We start from the raw sequence: 21599 nt of genomic DNA, 5'->3' as shown, positions 1-21599 counted from the left end.
TTCATTTATGTGGTTGCTACATTCTAAAATTATTTCAAAGTTTCTGATTCTTTGTTTAATTGATCGATTAGAAGATAAAAGGTAAATATTTATTTTCTCTGTTGAATCACATTAATCAAACAATTTTCGAAGCATTTGTCGCGCCAAGTGGGCTTCATGTCAATCGATTTTTTTAACGATCTAATGCAAATCAAAATTTATTAAAGAAGCATCTTGCGATTATCAAAGTATTGAAAGTGATCGAAGAAGCGAACCAATCACGTTATCGGTTTCAAATTCGAATTGCGGTGCTAGCCGAGGAAATAGCATTCCAATCATTCTGTGATTATTTTACTGTCTAAAAGTGAATCTTGTACACTAAAAGCTGTCACGAGTTCCTCAAAACGTGTCGGATGTTTGTCGATGATTGAATATCGCATGTGATCGCTATATATTATTAGGATTTTGGTATCAGGTAAAACCCTGCTTTGTATGCCTCTAAAATCCTTTTTACTATATTTCATCGTCGTTATTCTCGTCATAAAATAGCAAAAATATTAGTGCATTCGTCGTTATCAAGTAAGCCATTCTAAAAAAAAAAAAAAATTGCACCGATTTTATACTAATTGTAATATCTAATTCGATCGTTTCTTTCCAATATTTACTAAAATAATGTAATTATAAGAATGTTATATTTATATTATATTCCTGTATATATTTTATCATGCATAAACGAGGTATGTATCCGCGTCGCATACATTTGAAGCACATTTATACACAATATAAAAGCATTTATTTAAAATTTCCGTGTGCTATTTTTCATGTATATATCATTAAATTTTTCTCATATTAAAAAAAAAACACATTTAATACATTAATTTTTTTTTAAATGCATCTTATGTACATACATATAAATCGAATTTAATTTTTTTATATTTTATATTTATTATTCCTTTATTCTATCAATTTTCTTTCCTTCTGTAGTTCCAACATCTTCATCATAATTTCCTTTCCGTCAGTTTCAGTTGAATGGGCCTCGATGGTACAGAGATCAGATGCAAAATCATCTTTATACTGTCACGATTTTCGCACTCGATCTTAAAGTTTTTGATGAGCTGCAAAGAAAAAAATGAGATGCACGAGATCGTAACACGAATTGGATTTATTGCACTCACCTGCGCCAACGTGAGGGACATCTGCGTTTCGGCGAGTTTGCGACCGATGCAGCTCCTCACACCCATCGCGAACGGCAGAGTGGCATACGAGTTCTTCACGCCCTGATAAGAACCGTCCTTCGTTCTGATCCATCTTTCTGGCCGGAATTCATTCGGCTCTGGAAAATCGTTCCTGTCACGGCCGCTCGAGTAAATCGACAGGACAATCAAGTCCTAGAGGGAAAAGGAAGCTGTGTATCTCTTGTAAGTTGCAAACATTTTTGTCTACGTAATAAGCATCGTCGAATTTAATATGATGTAACGAAAAAATTTATTATTCTGTAGATTACCCCCTTCGCCACGAAGTAATCGCCGATTGTGTTGTCCGCCAGCATGTATCTCGACAGGAATGGCGCGACGGGGTGCAATCTTAGCGCTTCTTTCCACACGCCCTTCAGCAGCGGATGCCGTAGAATCTCCTCCGGCGGCAGATCCTTGATATCGTGAAACAATTGGTCCTGCAGCTCCGGACGACTGCTGAGCAGCAGCAACGCCCATTGCATGGAGATTGCCGTCTAAAATAACACCGGTCGCAAACTGATACTTGTTCTATATGAGGTATATTCTACGTAATTTTAATTATAACAATTAACTATAATCATCTTTCATTATAATAATTAATTATAATCATCTACAATCGACTTTTCCTTGACTAAAATGCTGCTATTCGATGCAAACATCAGGATTTAAAATAATTATATATGTTACTGTAAATAGAATTTAAACATCTTGGCGTATCATATTTCAAATACGTTATCTTATAATTAATGGTATAAACGAAAAAATAATTCAATTTTGAATGAAAAATATGGAATAAAATCTTATAAAAGGTTCTGTTTTTGAAACAAATCCGAAAAATTAATGACATTTTTTCTTTGTCAAATTTAAATGAATTACGCACAAACACTTTGTGTTTAAATTAATGAATTGGAAAACGCACTGTGTCGCCGGCGGCTATAATGAAATCAGTGACGATTCTGACGGCATCATCGTCGCGGATACCCTCGTTTATCATCATTCGTAGAAGCCCGTCGCTGTCTAGAAAGATCATTTTCAAGACTAGATTGCGCACTGTGACCAGAATTGCGTCAGCGGTGCGGACAAACTTGGTCCATGCCGGCAATCTGAGTCTCATCGCCAGCTTGGCCGGCATCATCGACAGAGTGGTGGAATACACGAAGATCTGGTGCAGCATCTGCGCCAGATACTCCGTTTCGGGACGCATATGCTGCTCGCAATCTCGCCATCGCGAACCTATCAGAGTCGCCAGCATCACTGCAACGAGAACACGCGACTTTTATGCCATCAGTTAACGTGTAGCGCTAATTGACAAAATGTAATCTGATATTAATCATTAATCAGTAATAGTAAAAATACTAGATACGAATAATAAATCATTTGTGTAAAAGTTTACCCTCGATAGACCACTGATAGAGCTGACATTCCATATTCGGTATCGTAGAACCGGCTAAACTGTGATACGTCCACTTCCTCGCTAGATTCTCGGCGACTTTCTGGCAGGGCGCGCACATCAGTTTTGTCGGATTAGGCAGCAGCATCGTCTTGTTGAGGATTCGGCGAAAATGCAACCACTCCTCTCCGTCCCTATTTCAAAAAGCGTAATAAAACTTTTATAATATTGAAATTTTTCCTTCCATTACCACAATTTAATCATTAACATTTAATTCCATTTGATTTTTTTGTGTCAATAGAAGAACATTATGCATACATGAAGATCAGTCCTCGTCGCTGCGCTCTGATTTCGTTGTACAGCCTCCAAGCCTCCGGTATAAAATGTTGCGGCGTAGGACCCTCGAGTCGCAGGAAGATCTTGCGGAATTCGTCGGGCGAATTTACAAAGATGATCCATAATGGTCCGATTTGTTCCTTGAATACCGGTCCCAGTTTCCGATGCCTCTTGTCCACGTACTCGTGCAGTTTCTGCGCACCGCCGGCCATCATCAGGGACAACATCGTGCCGAAAAAAGGGATTCTTCGAGGTTCAGGCGGTGTCCTTTCCGCAAAAGTGCTCAAGTTTCGTTTAAACGTTTGCGATAACATGGAACTACTCGTCGCATTATGATTGACGACGTTTCTCGAAGAACGAGCGGTATCTTTCTCATTCAGGATGAAGTATCGCGGATCGCATCCAAGCGTTCCGCGTTCTTTGGAGAACGAGACGTTGAACTCACCGCAATGGTTCACCGACCTCGAGATCCTACGCGGGATTCTTCGCACCATCCAGTGCATCTTCACGACGACACCGGGTATATGAATTCGTGGGAACTGTGCGACGACCGTGCGCGGCTTCACTGTCGAGGAGAGAAATCAGATCGTATTATCGATTCAGCGTTTCACGATTCAGCATCTTTTTTCTTCGAGTCGACGAAATTATCAGGATGAAGGTAACACGAGTATAATGTCTGTAAATTTTATTTTAAAAAGCGAGAGAATAATATTATTTTAACACGACTTTTGCGATATATATAACGCAATGTCATTGTTATATAAACATATAATAATAATATTTTTTTTTCAGTTCGTAAACGGGATGATAAATGAATAATCTCTCTATTTTTCTGTACCGGAAATGCCGCATCGATATTTTTTTTTCTTTCACGCAATGAGAAAGTGTTCCATCGTCGAGAGATAAAAAAACGCGTAATTAAGAAAACAGGACGATAGAAGCAAAGTGCATATCATGCGTATACACGCGTTCAGCGCGACGAATTGACAAGTTTTATCTCTCGTCGACACGATGAGCGTTTTTCATTGGCGAACACGAGGCACCCGTTTACAAAACGATGCTGCCGATACAATCTTCTTTAATACTCAATGTACACGACGTATATAATGTGTTATGAAATATCTCACGTAATATGTTATGAATAATCTCAGTTTTATGAAACATGTAAATATATAAGCTCGCTTTATCATTTCTCGTTTAACTGGTTTATAGAAAGATACATCTTATTTTTACAGAAAAAATGCAAAATCGATAAGCTGAAACATCCTAACGAGCGAGTGTGGTTGCATCGAACGACCCTTGAAATCTCGAAAATACTCCATTAACGCGATAAGACGCTATCCTTAAGACAGTGTTTCTCAAACATATGTATATGTAAGTTTATTTTATGCAATTTTTTTAGTCCGATAGTTTTAATTAGTAATTTTAACTTGTACTCGTAAAGTGGTTCGATTTGTAATCAATTTTTCCTCAAAATTTTAACTTATGCCAATTTATTAAACTAATTCTTTTTGATTAAATAAATCCTGATATTTTAACGACAAATTAAATATGAAGACTGTGCTAATTTATTTAACTAAATTTAATTTTCATGCCACACTGAAACAATTGACAGATCTTGCAATCTTGTCTAAATAATTATTAATAATATAAATGTTTATATACGCACCAACACAATTATATTTTAGTTCTAATCGACCCTTCTCTTCATATCACTATGCTAGAGGCACTATTATCGAATTATAACAACACCTCTCTTCATCGTAGAGCGCCGCCTTTGAAAACTGACACTTGTTTATGTTTTTACAGGTGTAAACTATCCTTGGATTGTACCCGGTGTGTCAAAGTTCGAACTCTCTGCATGTCTCTCTCTCAATTTAACAAACCATTCTACGGAGTTGGACTCGTCTGGCGAGCATCCCGATGCTCACTGCCGTGCATTTGGCTTCCTGATTGCCGGTCGCGGTAAACCGGAAGCACAGGGCCGACAGGGTGGAAACGAAGCGAAGCTAGAGTCAAGCTGATCGCGATGATCTTTGCCTTCTTTAATACGGGAGTCGCTTAGACTCGCAACAGGAAATCGTATGCCGCTGAATGTTCTTATCTATATATAGAACAGCGTCGCCGTTCATCCCTCTCATCTCGATCAGAGATGTGTGATAGAATCTCTTTCGCGATTTTTTGTGAAGATTAGATTAATACACTAGGCGCTCAAATTATAATTTTATATTTGTTCAGTTTTTTTTTTTAAGAAGAAATAAATTTTCCGCAATTTAATAATAAATAAAATTCTTGGTATTGCTTAAACTTCCTTTTATCTTTATAAAAAGATGAGAGAAATTCATGGATATTTAAAGTTTCGAGCTTCAGGATCCACTCATACTTGGATCCACCTTCGGAATGAAAAAAAAAAGAGTTCTCTTGTTCAATAAATTTCCTCAATAAATTTTAAACCAACCTTAAGCGCCTATAAATAATGCAAAGGAACATTTGAATGAGAGAAACACGTCAATTTTATCTCGAGATATGCTAAGTTTATTCAAAATAAATCACGTCTATGTAAATTTCAGGAGTTTGATATTGCGCTTCTATTCAATGTTCCTGATTGAAAAAATTTTGGGATTTTGGGTATTGTTTGCAACATACATACATATTATCTTATTACTGGGTGATGCAAGAAAGATACATTATTTTAGTACTTTAAATAAATAAGGTAACCCCCTTCCCCCCTCTCGTTTCTCTTCTTTTTAGTTTATTTCTATAAAATAAAAAAAATGGAGATCTATATGTTTTTTAACTACAATAATTATGAAATTGTTATTAAATTATTACATGAAACAATTATATATAATATTTTCTGATCAATAAATTTGAATTAAATATGTTTTATCTTTTGATTCCTTTTTTCTCTAATGCATTGCAAAATCTTAAACATTATTTATTTTTCTTCCTAATTACACTCTTACATACTTTTGACACTTGAAATTTAATGAAAATAAAATCAGGTAATTTAACAGGAAAGTGTAGAAAATATAGATAAAAATAACGGATTTATTATCAACACGATATCTCGTCTTCAACTTATTTTATATTATATTCCAGAGGTAGCAAATGCACGTCATTTGTCATCAAAATCACGTGCGCTGATCACGTGGCTGAGATTAATTCATTTTATATCAGTAATATATACAACTTAGTTTTATACATTTATTACTTCAAAATGTATTGATGAAAAATATACTGCTATAATTATTATCAAATATATAGAAAATAATTACAATTTAGTAATTAAAATTTATAATTGCAATTTATTCTAATATATGTTATTTGTTCTCATTAACTGTTTTTTATGCCTTCCAATGATGTTTTTTTAGCCGAAATCTTAAGCGCGCGCAAAGTTCGCGAAGTATCTCTCGCTCTCATTCTCTCTCCTTTTCTCTGGATATCAAGCATAAAATATCGATACCCTGGAGTATCGACATCAACAATCGCTCGACCGTTAAATTTTAATAATCCAAATAATCTTCGCCCATCAACGAGCACATTATTAACTGACCTTTGTCGCGCCATTATCAGCGTTATCAGCGACAGCACTATCATTAACTCTATCCGGCGCACCGGCTGTTGCTCTTCACTCGTCGCTCCTTCTCTCGCTTCCGGTTTCGATCTCCTCGACATTCCGCCGTTCGAAGGTGTACGAGAATGACGTATGCACCTGGAACGGCTGTACTTTAGCTCCGCCGTCCTTCCTATATTCTTCCTCGCATTTTTCAATTTTGATTCTCTCTCTCTTTCTCTCCCTCCTTCCTCTCCTCTCTCTCTCTCTTCGCCACGTGTCCGCGAGTGCAGGAAGCAGCAGAAAGTGTGAAAGAACATCGACGAGAGAAATCAAACGATCGCCTATTAACCTGACCTGACCCGACGTCTTCTCCGACGCAATGGACCTGGACGCCGAGATTTGTGAACCGGGACTGACCAAGGAATGGGACGATCTGGCGCAGGACTACAAGGCACTCGAGGTGAGAGAATCATCCCGGGTTTTGCGCGGGAGGGGAGGTTATGTTGCGTCTGGCACAGGTACTGCAAGATACTGCTCTGGCCGGCGGAGGATCCGGAGATTTCAGCGATTTCGTGTGACACTCGCATGACCTTTGATAAATCTACCTAATGAACTTTAAATAAATGACAATTGATAAATCGTCGTTTATACACATATACGCTTTGGTGTATATTTTTTCGATATTATTTTCGCCTCTGGATTATTTTCTTACTATTTCCAGGAGATTACAAAATGTTAATAAAGACTACATTGTGTATGAAGATTATTATTTTGACAGAAATTGATTATTTTTCAAATTATTTCAGTATAATTAGATAAGAGAAATAAAAATATAAAATGTATGTGTGAGATAAATGTATAAAAAAATGTATAATGTAATTTAAAGAATAATAAAAGAATAAGAGAATATTTGACAGCAATCGTGTATTATAAATCTGTAATTATTACTTATTGGTAATCAAGTAGAAGTATGTGATTATTGTGTTCTAAAAAGATTTTTATATCTGTTGACAGGCACTAAATAGGGAGTATCTTGCAAAATTAGAAGAGATCGGTGAGCTGCAAGCAAAATGTGTTAAAGGTCTCTCACATCAGAAATATCGTATGGGCATAATATCCAAGATGTTGAAACAGTAAGTTTACACAATATAGAGAAGAACTCATACGATAGAAGAGCTATGATACAATAGAAGAATAAATTTTAAGAGAGCTATTCGAATATAAAAAACTGAAGAAACTCTAATACTTTTATTTTACTTGAAAGATGTTGATTAAAATATTTGGAGCATCTGTGATATTATTGCTGAAATTAATGAGATACTTCATGTGATAATCTCTATGGTTCTTCTTTTATCTATTTTCAGATTGAACACAAAAGGAACGCGAGAAGAATTACGAAAATCTATGGCAAGGAGGGAGCAACAGCTGTACGAGATAGAACAAACATTACCTAAGCCAAACGGCACTTATCTTCAAATTATTCTAGGCAGTGTTAATGTCTCCATATTAAATAAAAGCGACAAGTATGTTATGCTATTAAGAATCGAGCCTGGTTTATGTTGCATTCAGAGTGGTTTCATAACACTTGTTCACTTTCAGATTCAAATACAAAGATGAATATGAGAAATTTAAACTTGTTCTGTCAGTAATTGGATTTGTATTATCCGTAGTAAATCTATTTACTAATATAAGGTATGTATAAAATAGCTCTGTTATGTATAATTCACATTTGTATGACCAATATTGCATTATTTTCTATCAAATATAAATTTTATTCATATGTAATACTTTTATTATAATTTTTATTATGTTTTAGGACTTTAGAACTTAGTTTTATGTTTCTTCTCGTTTGGTACTATTGCACGCTGACAATAAGAGAAAGTATACTCAAAGTGAACGGATCGAGAATCAAAGGATGGTGGAGATTTCATCATTTTCTCTCTACTGTAGTATCCGCTGTTCTATTGGTGTGGCCAAATACAGGACCGTGGTATATCTTTCGTAACCAATTCATGTGGTTCAACGTATACATCAGTAAGTATTGTGCAATTTTTAGCATAACAATTGCACTCAACTGCTTATAACAATTAATTTCCATTTAATGACATAATATTATTTCCTTAGGTGTAGTTCAATACTTGCAGTTTCGGTACCAACGCGGCGTTTTGTATCGATTGAAAGCGTTGGGTGAGAGAGACAATATGGACATTACTATCGAAGGATTTCATTCGTGGATGTGGCGCGGTCTTTCTTTTCTACTGCCGTTCCTCTTCGTCGGTTACCTGTTTCAGCTTTACAACGCGTACACGTTATACGAATTGGCATATCATTCAGAGGCGACATGGCATGTGTCGGTACTCAGTGCTATGTTCCTTGTACTATTCTTAGGCAATACCACGACCACTATCATGGTGATTCCGCAGAAGCTCGTCAAAGAACGCGTCACGGATCATCTGTTCGCATCTAAGTCTGATCGTAGGAAGGAAAGAGCTGTACATGATAAGGACAGCAAAAGCGAAAAGAGTGAGTGAGACGAAGAACTTAAGCATTTTCGGCTGGCAAAGAACTCATCAGAATAACGCGAATCAAGAAAAATTACGAATAACAGACGAGAGTTTACATTATAAAGTGGTGATGGTATAAGTAGTGCCGGCATTAAAACATAATGAACAGTGCTTTACTCGTTACGCCGTATAAAGGTAAATTATAATTACATACACACATATAACGTCGTAAATAACTGACCGCAAACGGAAGGAATCGCAATCCCGTGTATTTTTTTATTGATTTTAGTTTTGAATAAAGTCCGTTGTAGAATGTTTTAGTGAATGTTCTTTGTACTCTCCGGTTAAACCTCGGAGTATATAAGCTGATCTAATTTCACAACAAATTTTCTTGATAAATCTGTCGAATCTATTTTTTCCTAGGAAAAAAAATCGTCGCACGGGATTACTATCTCTTTAATGCTATTTTCCGAAATTTCTGTACATAGGTTTCGAATAAAGAAACTTGTTAAAACCTGTTTCAAATCAATTATATACTATATAGCTTTGTATTTATTTATCTTTTATCCTTTCTTAATTAGAAAAGATGCCTTATTTTAGATGGCTAATTATTTCAAAAACATTGAACATCTCGATAGTTTAATTAGAGAGAAATTGACTTCAGACTGAATTGTTATAATTTGACTAGTTTATTCCGGGGTACTCGGCATACGGTTCTCGCTTGGATACACCAAATACACACATTTATTATCAATTGAATTGATATCCATTCGATATCATAGTTTGATTACGACATGCATAAAGCATTGATAAAATACCGAGAAATCTATATGCATGTATATATGTACACATACACACATGTAAATTACACAGTTCTGATATACAGATATATATGTATATTGTATATATGTATATATATATACATGTATGTATATATACATATATATATATTTATATTCGAGATACCGCGTTTATTTCTTATAAAATATAGTGTAAAGAGAATGCATCGAATATGTATCATATAATTATTACTTTTCTGTTCCGACATGTATATATTTATTAAAATGTATTTATTCATGTATAAATAAAAAACGTATCAAACCGTTTGATCTTACAAACAAGAAATGTCAGCTGAAAGGTGTTTCGCACTAAGTCACTAATTCTTCTTCTCTTTAAAGCATTTATCTTTTGTTTTGCACTTCTCTTTCATCCGCATCGCACGTAAGCGCGAAAGCGTACCTCGTTGAACTTTGCGAATTTATATAATTTAATATATATGCAATTTGTACCACAATGATAGCAAAACTTAAATATATACATATATATGTATATATGTATACACACATAATTCTTTCTCTATTTTTTTCTCTTACATGTACTGTTTAATCACCATCCGAATGGTTTCATGCAAAAATTTGTAAAAATTTCTTTGTATCGCCCTTCTTTAAATTTAATTGCGATGAAAAACATAATAGTAAGTAATAATTATTTATTATTTATTTATATATATGTTAATAATTATTTATTATGACTGTTTTAGATGCTTTCAAATTATTGACTTTTTATTGTAATTGATATATATTTTTCGACGATTTCAATAGGGGGACTGAGGAGCTCTCATATATCAATGGGTTGAATTCACTGACTGAAATACTGTACACATCTACATTTTATACTTCCTATTTTTAAATAGTGTATGTAATTCTGATTTTACTTGAAAAAATTTCAAAGATGCTGTTTCATGCTGTTTCTTCTTTTTTATTAGACAATCAAAAAAGAGATGCTTGATCAAAGAATATTGATAAACAATACATTATCTTCTGGACTGCAACAAGTTGAAAATAAAGCACTTTAATAGGAGCTACCTAGCACAAACCAATGTATGACGATAGTTACGTCACTGCCATGGAAAAGCAATAGTCATCGCAATTTACGTCGCTAGGTAAGCTTACGTTCAGTCTATCGACGTTCTCCGCAAACGTAACATCGCGAGAAATCTGTACATTCCATTTCGTCCTAGCTCAAGAATAAAAAGATGCCGGTGCGGATTAATTGGCCTCTATTGACGGCGACGGTCTGCCCTAACATCGGCGGTTGGGTCGGCGGCTACATCACCCAGAGGAATATGAATTGGTACGAGGTGAGGATCATATGCGAATGTGTCATGCTGGTGCGACGCCAAACCGGCGCCGGGGATTACGTCATCGCGACGTAATGAAAACCCAAGAAAGTTATAATGGATCGATTAAAGTACTATTCTCGATATGACGTTTTTTGCCGTTTTTAATTCTAAACTCACGGAAGTGTTTATAAACGAAGGTCACTCGATAAGCACGAATCGATATACACGAGCGATTCGCGTCAATTGCTGCTATTTAAATCGTTCGATCCAGTTTGCTTTAGTATGTAGGTCTGTCTATAAAACGTATACATTTTCATAGCGACAATTATTATTGCAATAAAAATATCGTTGTCTATATAATTATTTATAATTATATTTGTAATCTGATACTTATATAATTATAATCATATATAATTATTATAATTACTCATTATTTATAAATGTTTTCATATAGTTATATATATGTGTATGCACGTATTCTTTATATGTATATAACTATAAATATATTTTATCATATGTAACTGTGTATTACATCCGTGTAATATACATATCGCGATTGTAATAGCTTTGAGAGAGTTGCGTGTTATTTATAATTTAATTACAATTGTGTGCATGAGGCAATTATGCCTAAAGACGTAAATTCCACAGAATAAATAAAACATACCAATCTATGAATCATATTCGTAATCAATCATTATGATGAACAATTACAGTTTCACGAATCTCTAATTACTTGTCAGTGTATTTATAGCAAAAATTAGCAGATTCTTTCGTCTTTGCTGTTTCTCTCGGATACATTTATATCACAAGAAGTATAAAGTAATAGCGCAGATACATTATCTCTCGGGATACTCTTCTTTTACTCACACAAAACAGACATAGAACTTAAGCGAGAATACAGAGTAAAACCTCTCCATTTACTATCGATCGTAGAAGATATTGCAAATGTGTTTACAATAAATTACACATTTTATTGCTAATATATAATATAATAATATCGTTTTGTACGTAGATAGACATAGGTCGCGCTTTCATAATCCGTTGTTACTCTTGTTTTATAGACGCTGAACAAATCGAAAATCATTCCGCCAAACTGGTTGTTCGCACCTGTATGGACCACCCTTTACTGTACAATGGGCTACTCGTCGTACCTGGTGTGGCGGGACGGGGGTGGCCTGCAGGAGGCGGCCGTACCGCTCAGCGTGTACGCTCTTAATCTTGCCCTCAACTGGTCGTGGTCGCCACTCTTCTTCGGAACTCATAACGTTAAATGGGTATTACATCCAATACGCACGCATACATACGCGTTTATTTAATTTAAAAATCTGACAATACGAGACCGTTCGAGTGTATTTTCGTAGATATTATTAATTTTATCGAAAAAAAAAAATACTAAAAATAGATGTCTTCTCGAAAGCAGCGTCTTTTGAGAATAATATTAATTATTTGCGAGTAAACGCGACGCTATTGGAACTAGAAAAACTAGGCAATATAATTACAAAGAACTTGTAATTTTCCGCCGTAATAAAAAAATACATTTTCTCTCTAAAAGTTTAATGTTAAATCTGACATGTGGAAATGAAATGGAAATTACATAAACAGTTTTATGCAATATATATAATTTCCATCATTTAATATGGAAACATGATAGGATAACATGATAATATTCATATTTTTTAAATAAAACGATATAAAAAAATAAGCTCTGATAACCAAACCGCTCGAATAGTCTCCTAGTTTGAACAGAATCTGATCTATCTCTTAGCGGTTTTAAACCGAAACGGATTTGGATCGCTTCGACAGCGATTTTTTCACTTCAATTATCTTACTGAAGTTCGACTGAAGAGAATTTATTACTTTCTATTTCTTCTTTTCTTCGTTTTATCGACTTTTATACTAATAATAAATTTTAAGTACAACTATGTGCAATAAATCCTAAAAAAGAATAGATCTACCGTGCGTTCATAGATTTTGATAATGAACTTTCGCATTTTGAACTTTAGAGAAAATTAAACACTCGCAGAACGATCCATAAAACCGTTTCGAGATCGAAAACTCTATTAAAACTACCGTTTTACACTTGTGCGCAGGCTCTCTACGAAATTGTAGCATTGTCAGCCAGCACGGCGACACTTGGAATCGCATTCTACCACGTCAATCCTGTCGCCGGCTATCTCATCATTCCCTACTTTGTGTGGACCTCTCTCGCCACAGTATTCAACTACGTCATCTACCGAGATAACAAACAGCTCCCGGCTGTCGAGAAGACTGAGGAAAAGAAAAATTAAAGACAAACATAACAGAGAGAAGAGAGAGACAGAAAGTCATAAATCTTTGCTTAGACAAAGTTAGCTTTTTATGTTGGGAAAACATATCTCACGAAATCGATGCTATTGATGGGCTCAACGAATACTTTGAATCAATAATCTGAGTATATAACGAATAAATATCGAGTATTTGTATATGTATACAATGAAAAAAAAAAAATGTTAAGCGAAAAAAAAAAAATAATATCTCCGCAAAATATTTCTATCAAAATCTACATCATTTTTTTTCTTTATTTAATTAATTAATTAATATATTAAATAAAATATTAATATAAATTTATATTATTAATATATTAAATGAAATATTTTGTGCATTAATATTTCTTTTTCTTTCTTTATAAAGTCATTTAAGGAAAGATTTGTGCAAGCTGCTATTTAAAATCGAAAAAAATAATCTTGCATCGACAATCTGTGGATCAAAAAAGCATAATTTATCGACTCGCTGTTCTTGGATTTAGCATCAAAGAAAAGAAAGAGTAAAGGCCATAATATATAAAAACTTTTTAATCGTAATCGTAAGGCTGTAAGCAAATCGACCAATCATAGTCAAACATTTTTATTACATTGTTGTGAGATGCTCGACTGTGATTGATCGATTTGCTTACGGCCTTACGTTTACGATTAAAACTTGTTTACGTGTCATGGCCTTAAGAGAGATAATCGAATATGCCCATCATTCACTACTTTACTTTTGTACAATTGTCATTATTGTTTGTTGACCACCGCAGTCGTCGACGAGACGTGCCTTTGCATTGAACGCACAACGCCGTTAGTATACACATGTTTATTGATCGATATACGAAATAAAGATTAGTTAATCGATCGACGTGTACGTACATTATATAGTGTACAATTATAATACCTTAATTGTACTAAGTTTTAATAAATCATACAAAGAAATCTTAAGAGGGCGGGGGCGGGGGCGGGTGAATGAATAGGGGATATGGTGACTTAGGAGACTTTCATTTTCTTCATTGTCTACCCTATTCCGCACATGGAACTAGGTGGAGCTTTCTTTTTTTTTGGGTTAATTAGCCTCGGTAAAGTAAAGTCAGCCGCGAGAATTTAGTCCCGTCTCCGTTTCGAGCTGTAGAGCTTATAGTTTTCGGCTTCAATCTCGCCTTTTATACAGAATAGGGCAGAATATATTACATAAGAGAGATATCGAGTACGATAGTACGGGCGGCTGCTGCACGGGCGGGACCTCTTCCGGGCGGCTGTTGCTGCCATGTTCGGCTATCGTGTTTCACAAGCGCTACGTAAGTTCAGTCGCGTAGATGTATCCTTGCTGCTGTAGCACATATAACCGCTTCTCCACAGCCTCTTTGTCTAAAAGATTACCAATAAATCGTGATCAAGGCAACCATAAAACCTATAATAAATTTAAAAAAACATGTCTGCGGGAATTATAATTTAATCTTTACTTTTTTTTTAAATAGAGATGATAAAAAATGAGATTTAACAAGAGAATATTTATGTACTATTTCTTATACAATGTTTACGAATTACATATTGATAAATAAATATGAAACTTAATGCAAAAGAATGGGATTTGTCATATTTGAATAAAATTTCAAATAAAGTTGAAACATCAAAATCGTGAAAACGATTGGTAAGGTAACTAAGGAAGAGCTTTTGCGTTAATATTTTTACTGAAAAAAAAAAGATACATATATTTACATGCAATACATACATTTAATGAGCAGAGCTCGGTCTTGACTGTGGCTGACATGCTGCGCTAACGAGTGCAATAATATCTGCGCCGTATGGTAGCGCTGGAAACATTCGCCGCCTTTGCCGAATAGCTCGTCTAATGCCGCCGATTGACACTGAAAAAGTAATTTCATCAAATATTTTGTATACCAAACGATAACATTAGATATAATTTTTTAATTATCTTTCAACTGTCAAAGATATAATACAGATATATGTTAAGGCTTTAAAGAGAGAGGAGAAAATATCAAAAGAGAATGGCGATAAATATAATTAAAAAGGAATAAAGTTTTGTTACCATGTGAATCGCATGATTGTATAATATCTTGTCCGCTGTGGCTCCTGTTTGGCGAAGAAGCCCCACGCTGTTGAGTTGTTTACATTCCGTCAAACAAGACTTAAATTTCTCGTTCATGGTGCTGACGACTATAATATTATAGAGAGAAGATAATATATATATTAACTCGTCTAAATTTTTTTCCTTCTATAATATATCTATGTTGCAAACATATACTCATGAATTAAGTTACGTAGAATAGAAATACGTAAAATAGTCTTATTTTATATTCAGTTTTGCACGCGAACTTTACTTTAAAATGAAATTTAAAAGTTCTTAGAGAGAAAGATCTTTTTATATGGAGGTAAATATGTTAAAATTTAAAATATTATTTAAAAAAATTCTAAATTTACAAAATCTACTCACCTTCCTTCACGGTGGCCGTCGGTTGCAATCTTCCAGCCTTGAGCTCCTGAGTAGCCAGATTCAGACCTGAACTAAGCCACTGAAGAGCCCGAACCAGCAGGATGACTTGCTCGGCGCGTTTCCTAGTAGCCGCGTTACCGATCTGCTCGATACCACTGAGCGGCGTTGGTTGCTCGATGTTACCAAGCGGTCCGGCTCTGGATCGGGCGACTTCGCACACGCACTCGCACAACGCGACGACGAAGTTCAGTTTCGCCAGGATTTCGTTATGCTCGCGTTCCATTAGCGTCTCCTCCGGCAATTCCGGCGCGATAAACGTCAACGGACGATCATCGATCGTCGTTGGTGGTATGTCCGGAAAGAGGTTTTGGAAACTACCGGCTTCTATAAACGAGAAAGAGAGAATAATGGAATTTATACGAAAACAGATTGGAGTTAATAGCAGGTAACAGATGATGTTTTTTGTAATTTGTTGTACGATGTTCTAGCTATTGAGAAACATGAAACTTCAGTCGGAGCGATGTTGAGATTACTTGTTAATTGATGACTATTGAAAAACGATAAGATTTCACAAATCTTGATACATCGCTCCAGCTGATGTGAATAATAATTCAAACGTAAGATCTTGGTTAAAGAATGTTACCAGATATCTCCGGAAGAGTGACAGCTCTGGTGCCAAAGGGTATAACAGGCGAATGCCTGAGGGTGTTGTTGTTGTCCTGAAAAGCTCGCGAGGTAGGCGAACCGAGCACTGCCAGTGGACCCGTGAGAAGTGGCGAAGATGCGCTGTTGTTGCCCGTGGAACGTCGCAACGGGGAGGTTCCGCTTGGCGTATGCGAGTGCCTTGCTACAGGACTCACTTGCCAGGTATTGGGCGGCGGCGGAGTCTCACTCAATCTAACAATTGACAAATTACAAATTAGCTTTATTCGAAGAGCAAGCGGAATATCAATGATCGAAAAGAGACTCTGGGAAAATATATAATCCTATGGATAAAGAAATAAAAATTATTTTCCTTCCCCTTTTCCTTTCTCGAAAGAGAAATCATTATATTTTTGTGAAATACAATAACTCAAAATTTCATGACTTATTTGTAATGCTCGTCTTCTTTCTGTCAGAAAAAAATGTCTGTACCTTCTGCCGGGTGGGGTACCGATGACAAACTGCACGCTAGGTGGGCTGAGAGAACCGATGTCTGGCGGATGATTCCTGTGGGAATCCACGCTGCGTTTCATGCTGATAGGTTGGGAGCGAGGAACAACACTGCTGCCGCCGGAACGGGCGGCATTCGTCAATGGAGACTGCGGTGGCTGTTGAACTGCTGCATTTCGTTGACATGGAACGGGAATCGGCTCAGAGATTGGCAGATAGCATGGCCGGGGTGGGCTGATAGCTTCCCTACTCGTTTGTCTAGCATATCTGGCGAATATAAGTCATAGAAATATAGTAATAATACGGAAATTGAGAGAGTGTAGTTAATTTGATATCTATATAATTTCTTATACTCTTATAATCAAAATGAAAAATATATGATTAAATACTAATAAAATTAATCTTTGCATAATATAATTGCAGGTTTGCAATAAATGCAGTTATATATATACTTTTATATATAAACTCTGATATATCAAAAAAAGTATAATAAAATGTCACGTACTCGCCCAATTTCGATAAGCAGGGTCGGAGGGGGCTTATGGCTTCCCTACTCACTTGTTTAGTATACCTATGAAAAATAATAAAAACAATATAACAAACATTTTGACAAAATGCTTTACACATTAAAAAACAACAAAATATATTAAAATATGCAAATATTTGGAGATCGAAAATACAATTCTACAGATTATATGAAATTATAAAATTTCTTTTTATTATTAATTTAATTAAAACATACATATAATCTAACTTTGTTTTGTATCTGTCTCTTTTAGTCAATTATTTAATTTAAACTTACTTTACTGGTGGATTATTATCAGTATCACTGCTGATATCGCTCGGTACAAGAACGAAGTCGTCCTCGGGACTAGAACATGGAGTTTCCGTCGTCTCGGGTTCTGGGTTATTAACAATCGGCGTTCCTTCCTCGATCGGAATCACCATTGTACCCGGAGACGCAGGCAGTTCGGCGGGCACCGGGCTCGGACTAGGACTGTCTCGAGTACCCGTTAGGAACGCATGACCGAAGAATTGATCAAAATCCATGCGATCGGTCGCCTCACGCCTCAACAATCCCATCAAGAGATTCGTCAGTTCGAGCGACGTTCCAGGCGGTATGCTAAAACAGGAACATACATAGTATATATTTTTCTTATAATATTTTCTATATTATAATTTCTTTCTTACGATAATGAAAAAAGCTTAAATAGATTTTTTAAATCTATACAAGTTTTAGTAAATCTATTCAAGTTCCTAATTTAAGAAATTATACAAAAAAAAAGAAGTTTAACACATAAATGATGATGAAATAACAAAAATCTATATGGAAACATAAAAGGATTGTTTCTCACACAAGAAAGTTCCAATCTATAATTCAAAACTCTTTCGATCTCTGAGGAATAGAAATTAAATAGTTACCAACAATATGAAAGAATGAGACTCTTATTAAATATTGCTTGTACCTAGGGACAAGATTGACTGTGTTCTCATAGATTGATTTGAGTGCATGAGGGTTGTTTGCAGGGTGCGGTGCTTTCCCAGTGAGACATTGATACAATATGGTTCCGATGGACCACAGATCCGCCTTAGCGTCATACTGGAGGGACATAATGACTTCGGGCGCCATGTACATTGGTGACCCACATAATGTCGCAGCCATTACGCCTTCCTGTAAAAACCTAGCGAAACCGAAATCCGCTGGAAAAAAAAACATTACTGGCATATATTATCGATATATATATTAACCCTAAAAGAATTCATAAACCCAACAACGAAAAGAAATAAAATAAATGGACAAATAAATTCAAACTTGATAAAATGAAAGGCTAGAATAAAAATATTCTTACCTATTTTTAATGTTATTTCATGTGGTTGTGGACAAGCTTTGCCACAGTTATGATTCAACAGAATATTTTGTGGCTTGAGATCCCTATGGACTATTCCTTTGGCATGCAACACCTTCATTGCACGAACCAATTGCTTGAGAAACAATCTAATGGTGTCCTCGGAGAGAGTACCTTTTGCTATTATGAGAAGATACAAATTATTTATATGTATGTATGTTCATATATATATAAATAATTCATATCATGACAAAAAAAACATTACTGGCATATATTATCGACATATATATTAACCCTAAAAGAATTCATAAACCCAACAACGAAAAGAAATAAAATAAATGGACAAATAAATTCAAACTTGATAAAATGAAAGGCTAGAATAAAAATATTCTTACCTATTTTTAATGTTATTTCATGTGGTTGTGGACAAGCTTTGCCACAGTTATGATTCAACAGAATATTTTGTGGCTTGAGATCCCTATGGACTATTCCTTTGGCATGCAACACCTTCATTGCACGAACCAATTGCTTGAGAAACAATCTAATGGTGTCCTCGGAGAGAGTACCTTTTGCTATTATGAGAAGATACAAATTATTTATATGTATGTATGTTCATATATATATATAAATAATTCATATCATGACAAATTGACTAAGATTTCATTAATTTTATTATTGAGAAAATGTGCAGTTTTATTTAATTCTTCGATTAAGATATTTTCTTCATTGCAATTCTTTTAAATTGTTTAAGTAAACTCACCATTTAAATAATCTCCCAAATCTCCACCATTACAATACTCCATAACCAGGAAGACATTATGATTAGACTCCTGTATTAAAGAGATTAATTTTAATATTTTTATCACAAGTAATAATAAATACTTTTCCATAAAATTGAATTGATAGCCTTACCTTACAATCGTACAACGCAACAACATTTTCGTGGTGCAGTTTAGTTAATGCCTGTAAGACAAAGCATTATTTATACATATATATAAATCTTTTGTTCTTATTTTCCAATTTTATTTTTAAAATAGATAAAAGAATATTACAAGATAATTATAATAAATAATATAATTTAAACATTCATTAATATTTTTTTGTATATAAAGTTCTTAAAAAATCTGCTAATATAAGTATAAAGAACATACTTTTAAGATTTTAATCTCCTTCTTCAATAAGTCCTGTGATTTGGCTAAAGTTTTCTTTGTGATACTCTTGATAGCCACCACCAAATTTGGTTTCTGCAGAATATGAAGCAATTAGATGTAATTATTGTATTGCAAATATACATTAAATATTAAATTAGATTAAATACAATGACAGGATATAAAGAGATTTCTAAATTATAATTTTATATAATATATATTGTTAAATCATGTAAAAAAATAAGAAAAGAAAGATTCACAAAGGATTATCAAAAATAGCAAAGGCTACTTTCTGAAGCATCTTATCTATTGAATAACAAAGTACTAGAAGTAAAAAATAATAACAGATATTGTGTTCCATTAAATAGTATAACAAAATTCTGCAATAAACTTTATCTATCGTGCACACTATTCCAAAGCAAAGTATCTGTTAAAATCTGGACAAAGTTTTACAAAAAAGAATCAGAGTATTACAAAGTCACGTTCGAAGACAATGGACTTTTGCGAAAGGTTTCATACTAATATTAAATAAAAACAACTTGTGACAGATTATTAATTGATGCTGACAAAAATGACAATAAAGACAAGCTGAAGGATACACACTTTGCGATGTCTGCCCTTGAAGACTACGGCAAAGGCGCCGGTGCCGATCAGGTCCTTGGGATTGTACTCGTAGTCGCCGATGATCTCCATCTCTCTCGCGTGTCCGATTTCTACCGACGTGCTGAGGTCGATGGTTTATCAACAATGCGAGGATGCATCGTCCGCGATCGGAGATCGATATGTGGCGTTGCCGTCGTTGTCCCCTGCAAGACTCGACGTTGTCGGGATTCGATCAACGTTGGTCAAACGCACAGCCTCAGGATTCATACACCTCGTCCATTATCATTGTCCTCGATCGTGACGTCCAATTATCGTTGCTGATTCTTAGGAGCAATGCACCGCAGGAGGCGGGGGAGGAGCCGCGAACTCGACAACGGAGGAGGAGGAGGTGGAAGAGAAGAACAGAAGGGGCGCGATGGATGCGTCCGAGAAAACACAAAACACGCCACGGAGAAGACGCACCACGCACCCCCGCACTGCGCGCTACCCGTCACACGTTTTCCTCGGCATTGACGCAATCGTCAATGGCCGTAAGAAGTTGACGAAATGTCAAACATCATCGCGAGGCTCGCTCGCGCGCGCGTGACGTCGTTACAGAAGAAATCTGGCACACGCGATGCGCGTGTGGGTGACATTTCATTACTCCTACGTCGAATTTTGTCGAACGCGCCGATTGGCTGCGATCAGTGGGGGAAGATCGCGGAACCAAACCTGCGCATGCGCAGTAGCGTATCGGACGCATTGAAGATTGTTATTATTTTAAATTATTATTATTTTATTATTATTTCTAGATTGATGAGATTGAAGAGTGAAATTTGATCAATCAAAAGAGATCAATTTCAGCTTCTTTTGTTTTGATTAGTCAAATTCCAATCAATCTTCAATGCCTAGTCTGATACAGACTTTCGATTGGTTATCGACTAGAGAATTTCTAGAATCACGATAAGCAATCTCTAAAAAAAAAAAAAAAAAAGATCTTTT

General features: G+C 35.3%; 4 protein-coding genes across 6 annotated transcripts; 2 read left to right on the top strand and 2 right to left on the bottom strand.

The window, feature by feature from the left end:
• Positions 1–667: 667 nt before the first annotated feature.
• On the bottom strand, positions 668–6633 carry LOC115246237 (cytochrome P450 315a1, mitochondrial). 2 transcript variants are annotated; one of them, XM_029824942.1, is made up of 7 exons: positions 6497–6633; positions 2923–3505; positions 2608–2798; positions 2134–2468; positions 1484–1708; positions 1155–1367; positions 668–1094 (listed from the first exon to the last, which is right to left on the bottom strand). In XM_029824942.1, exons 2-7 carry the CDS (start codon positions 3441–3443, stop codon positions 978–980), a joined length of 1602 nt encoding a protein of 533 aa, XP_029680802.1. In that variant the 5' UTR covers positions 3444–3505; positions 6497–6633; the 3' UTR covers positions 668–977. The 2 variants fall into 2 exon arrangements, with proteins under 2 accessions (XP_029680802.1, XP_029680801.1); XM_029824941.1 differs by lacking the exon at positions 6497–6633 and adding an exon at positions 4610–4756.
• A 138-nt stretch (positions 6634–6771) lies between these two features.
• Positions 6772–9542, top strand: LOC115246238 (transmembrane protein 120 homolog). Its single transcript, XM_029824943.1, has 6 exons — positions 6772–6959; positions 7514–7632; positions 7864–8022; positions 8099–8191; positions 8316–8533; positions 8624–9542. The coding sequence occupies exons 1-6, from the start codon at positions 6879–6881 to the stop codon at positions 9028–9030; spliced, it is 1077 nt and encodes a 358-aa protein (XP_029680803.1). The 5' UTR covers positions 6772–6878; the 3' UTR covers positions 9031–9542.
• A 1389-nt stretch (positions 9543–10931) lies between these two features.
• Positions 10932–13636, top strand: LOC115246239 (translocator protein). Its single transcript, XM_029824944.1, has 3 exons — positions 10932–11143; positions 12187–12399; positions 13216–13636. The coding sequence occupies exons 1-3, from the start codon at positions 11039–11041 to the stop codon at positions 13411–13413; spliced, it is 516 nt and encodes a 171-aa protein (XP_029680804.1). The 5' UTR covers positions 10932–11038; the 3' UTR covers positions 13414–13636.
• Positions 13637–14119: 483 nt separating this feature from the next.
• On the bottom strand, positions 14120–21256 carry LOC115246236 (serine/threonine-protein kinase unc-51). 2 transcript variants are annotated; one of them, XM_029824939.1, is made up of 14 exons: positions 20619–21256; positions 20019–20111; positions 19780–19830; positions 19628–19697; positions 19263–19439; positions 18487–18721; positions 17823–18143; positions 17526–17591; positions 17003–17287; positions 16512–16765; positions 15869–16252; positions 15464–15591; positions 15146–15281; positions 14120–14781 (listed from the first exon to the last, which is right to left on the bottom strand). In XM_029824939.1, exons 1-14 carry the CDS (start codon positions 20706–20708, stop codon positions 14708–14710), a joined length of 2364 nt encoding a protein of 787 aa, XP_029680799.1. In that variant the 5' UTR covers positions 20709–21256; the 3' UTR covers positions 14120–14707. The 2 variants fall into 2 exon arrangements, with proteins under 2 accessions (XP_029680799.1, XP_029680800.1); XM_029824940.1 differs by lacking the exons at positions 19263–19439; positions 19628–19697; positions 19780–19830; positions 20019–20111; positions 20619–21256 and adding an exon at positions 18871–19047.
• Positions 21257–21599: the final 343 nt, after the last annotated feature.

Source organism: Formica exsecta, unplaced genomic scaffold (assembly GCF_003651465.1).
Source record: "Formica exsecta isolate Colony F162 unplaced genomic scaffold, ASM365146v1 scaffold1414, whole genome shotgun sequence".
In the NCBI taxonomy this organism is placed as follows: Eukaryota; Metazoa; Arthropoda; class Insecta; order Hymenoptera; family Formicidae; genus Formica; species Formica exsecta.
This window is presented reverse-complemented; position numbering and strand designations above follow the sequence as displayed.

Excerpts from the sequence above, each read along its gene's own strand:
- LOC115246236 (XM_029824939.1), bottom strand. The coding sequence starts at position 20,708 with ATGGAGATCATCGGCGACTACGAGTACAATCCCAAGGACCTGATCGGC. Across the intron at positions 19,831-20,018 it reads AGGAGATTAAAATCTTAAAA|GCATTAACTAAACTGCACCA; the intron begins GTATGTTCTTTA and ends TTTGTCTTACAG. Across the intron at positions 18,144-18,486 it reads ACAGTCAATCTTGTCCCTAG|CATACCGCCTGGAACGTCGC; the intron begins GTACAAGCAATA and ends TTCCTGTTTTAG.
- LOC115246238 (XM_029824943.1), top strand. The coding sequence starts at position 6,879 with ATGGACCTGGACGCCGAGATTTGTGAACCGGGACTGACCAAGGAATGG. Across the intron at positions 8,023-8,098 it reads ATATTAAATAAAAGCGACAA|ATTCAAATACAAAGATGAAT; the intron begins GTATGTTATGCT and ends GTTCACTTTCAG. Across the intron at positions 8,192-8,315 it reads AATCTATTTACTAATATAAG|GACTTTAGAACTTAGTTTTA; the intron begins GTATGTATAAAA and ends ATTATGTTTTAG.
- LOC115246237 (XM_029824942.1), bottom strand. The coding sequence starts at position 3,443 with ATGCACTGGATGGTGCGAAGAATCCCGCGTAGGATCTCGAGGTCGGTG. Across the intron at positions 1,709-2,133 it reads TTATAGCCGCCGGCGACACA|ACGGCAATCTCCATGCAATG; the intron begins GTGCGTTTTCCA and ends GTGTTATTTTAG. Across the intron at positions 1,368-1,483 it reads ATTACTTCGTGGCGAAGGGG|GACTTGATTGTCCTGTCGAT; the intron begins GTAATCTACAGA and ends TTTTCCCTCTAG.
- LOC115246239 (XM_029824944.1), top strand. The coding sequence starts at position 11,039 with ATGCCGGTGCGGATTAATTGGCCTCTATTGACGGCGACGGTCTGCCCT. Across the intron at positions 11,144-12,186 it reads GGAATATGAATTGGTACGAG|ACGCTGAACAAATCGAAAAT; the intron begins GTGAGGATCATA and ends CTTGTTTTATAG. Across the intron at positions 12,400-13,215 it reads GAACTCATAACGTTAAATGG|GCTCTCTACGAAATTGTAGC; the intron begins GTATTACATCCA and ends ACTTGTGCGCAG.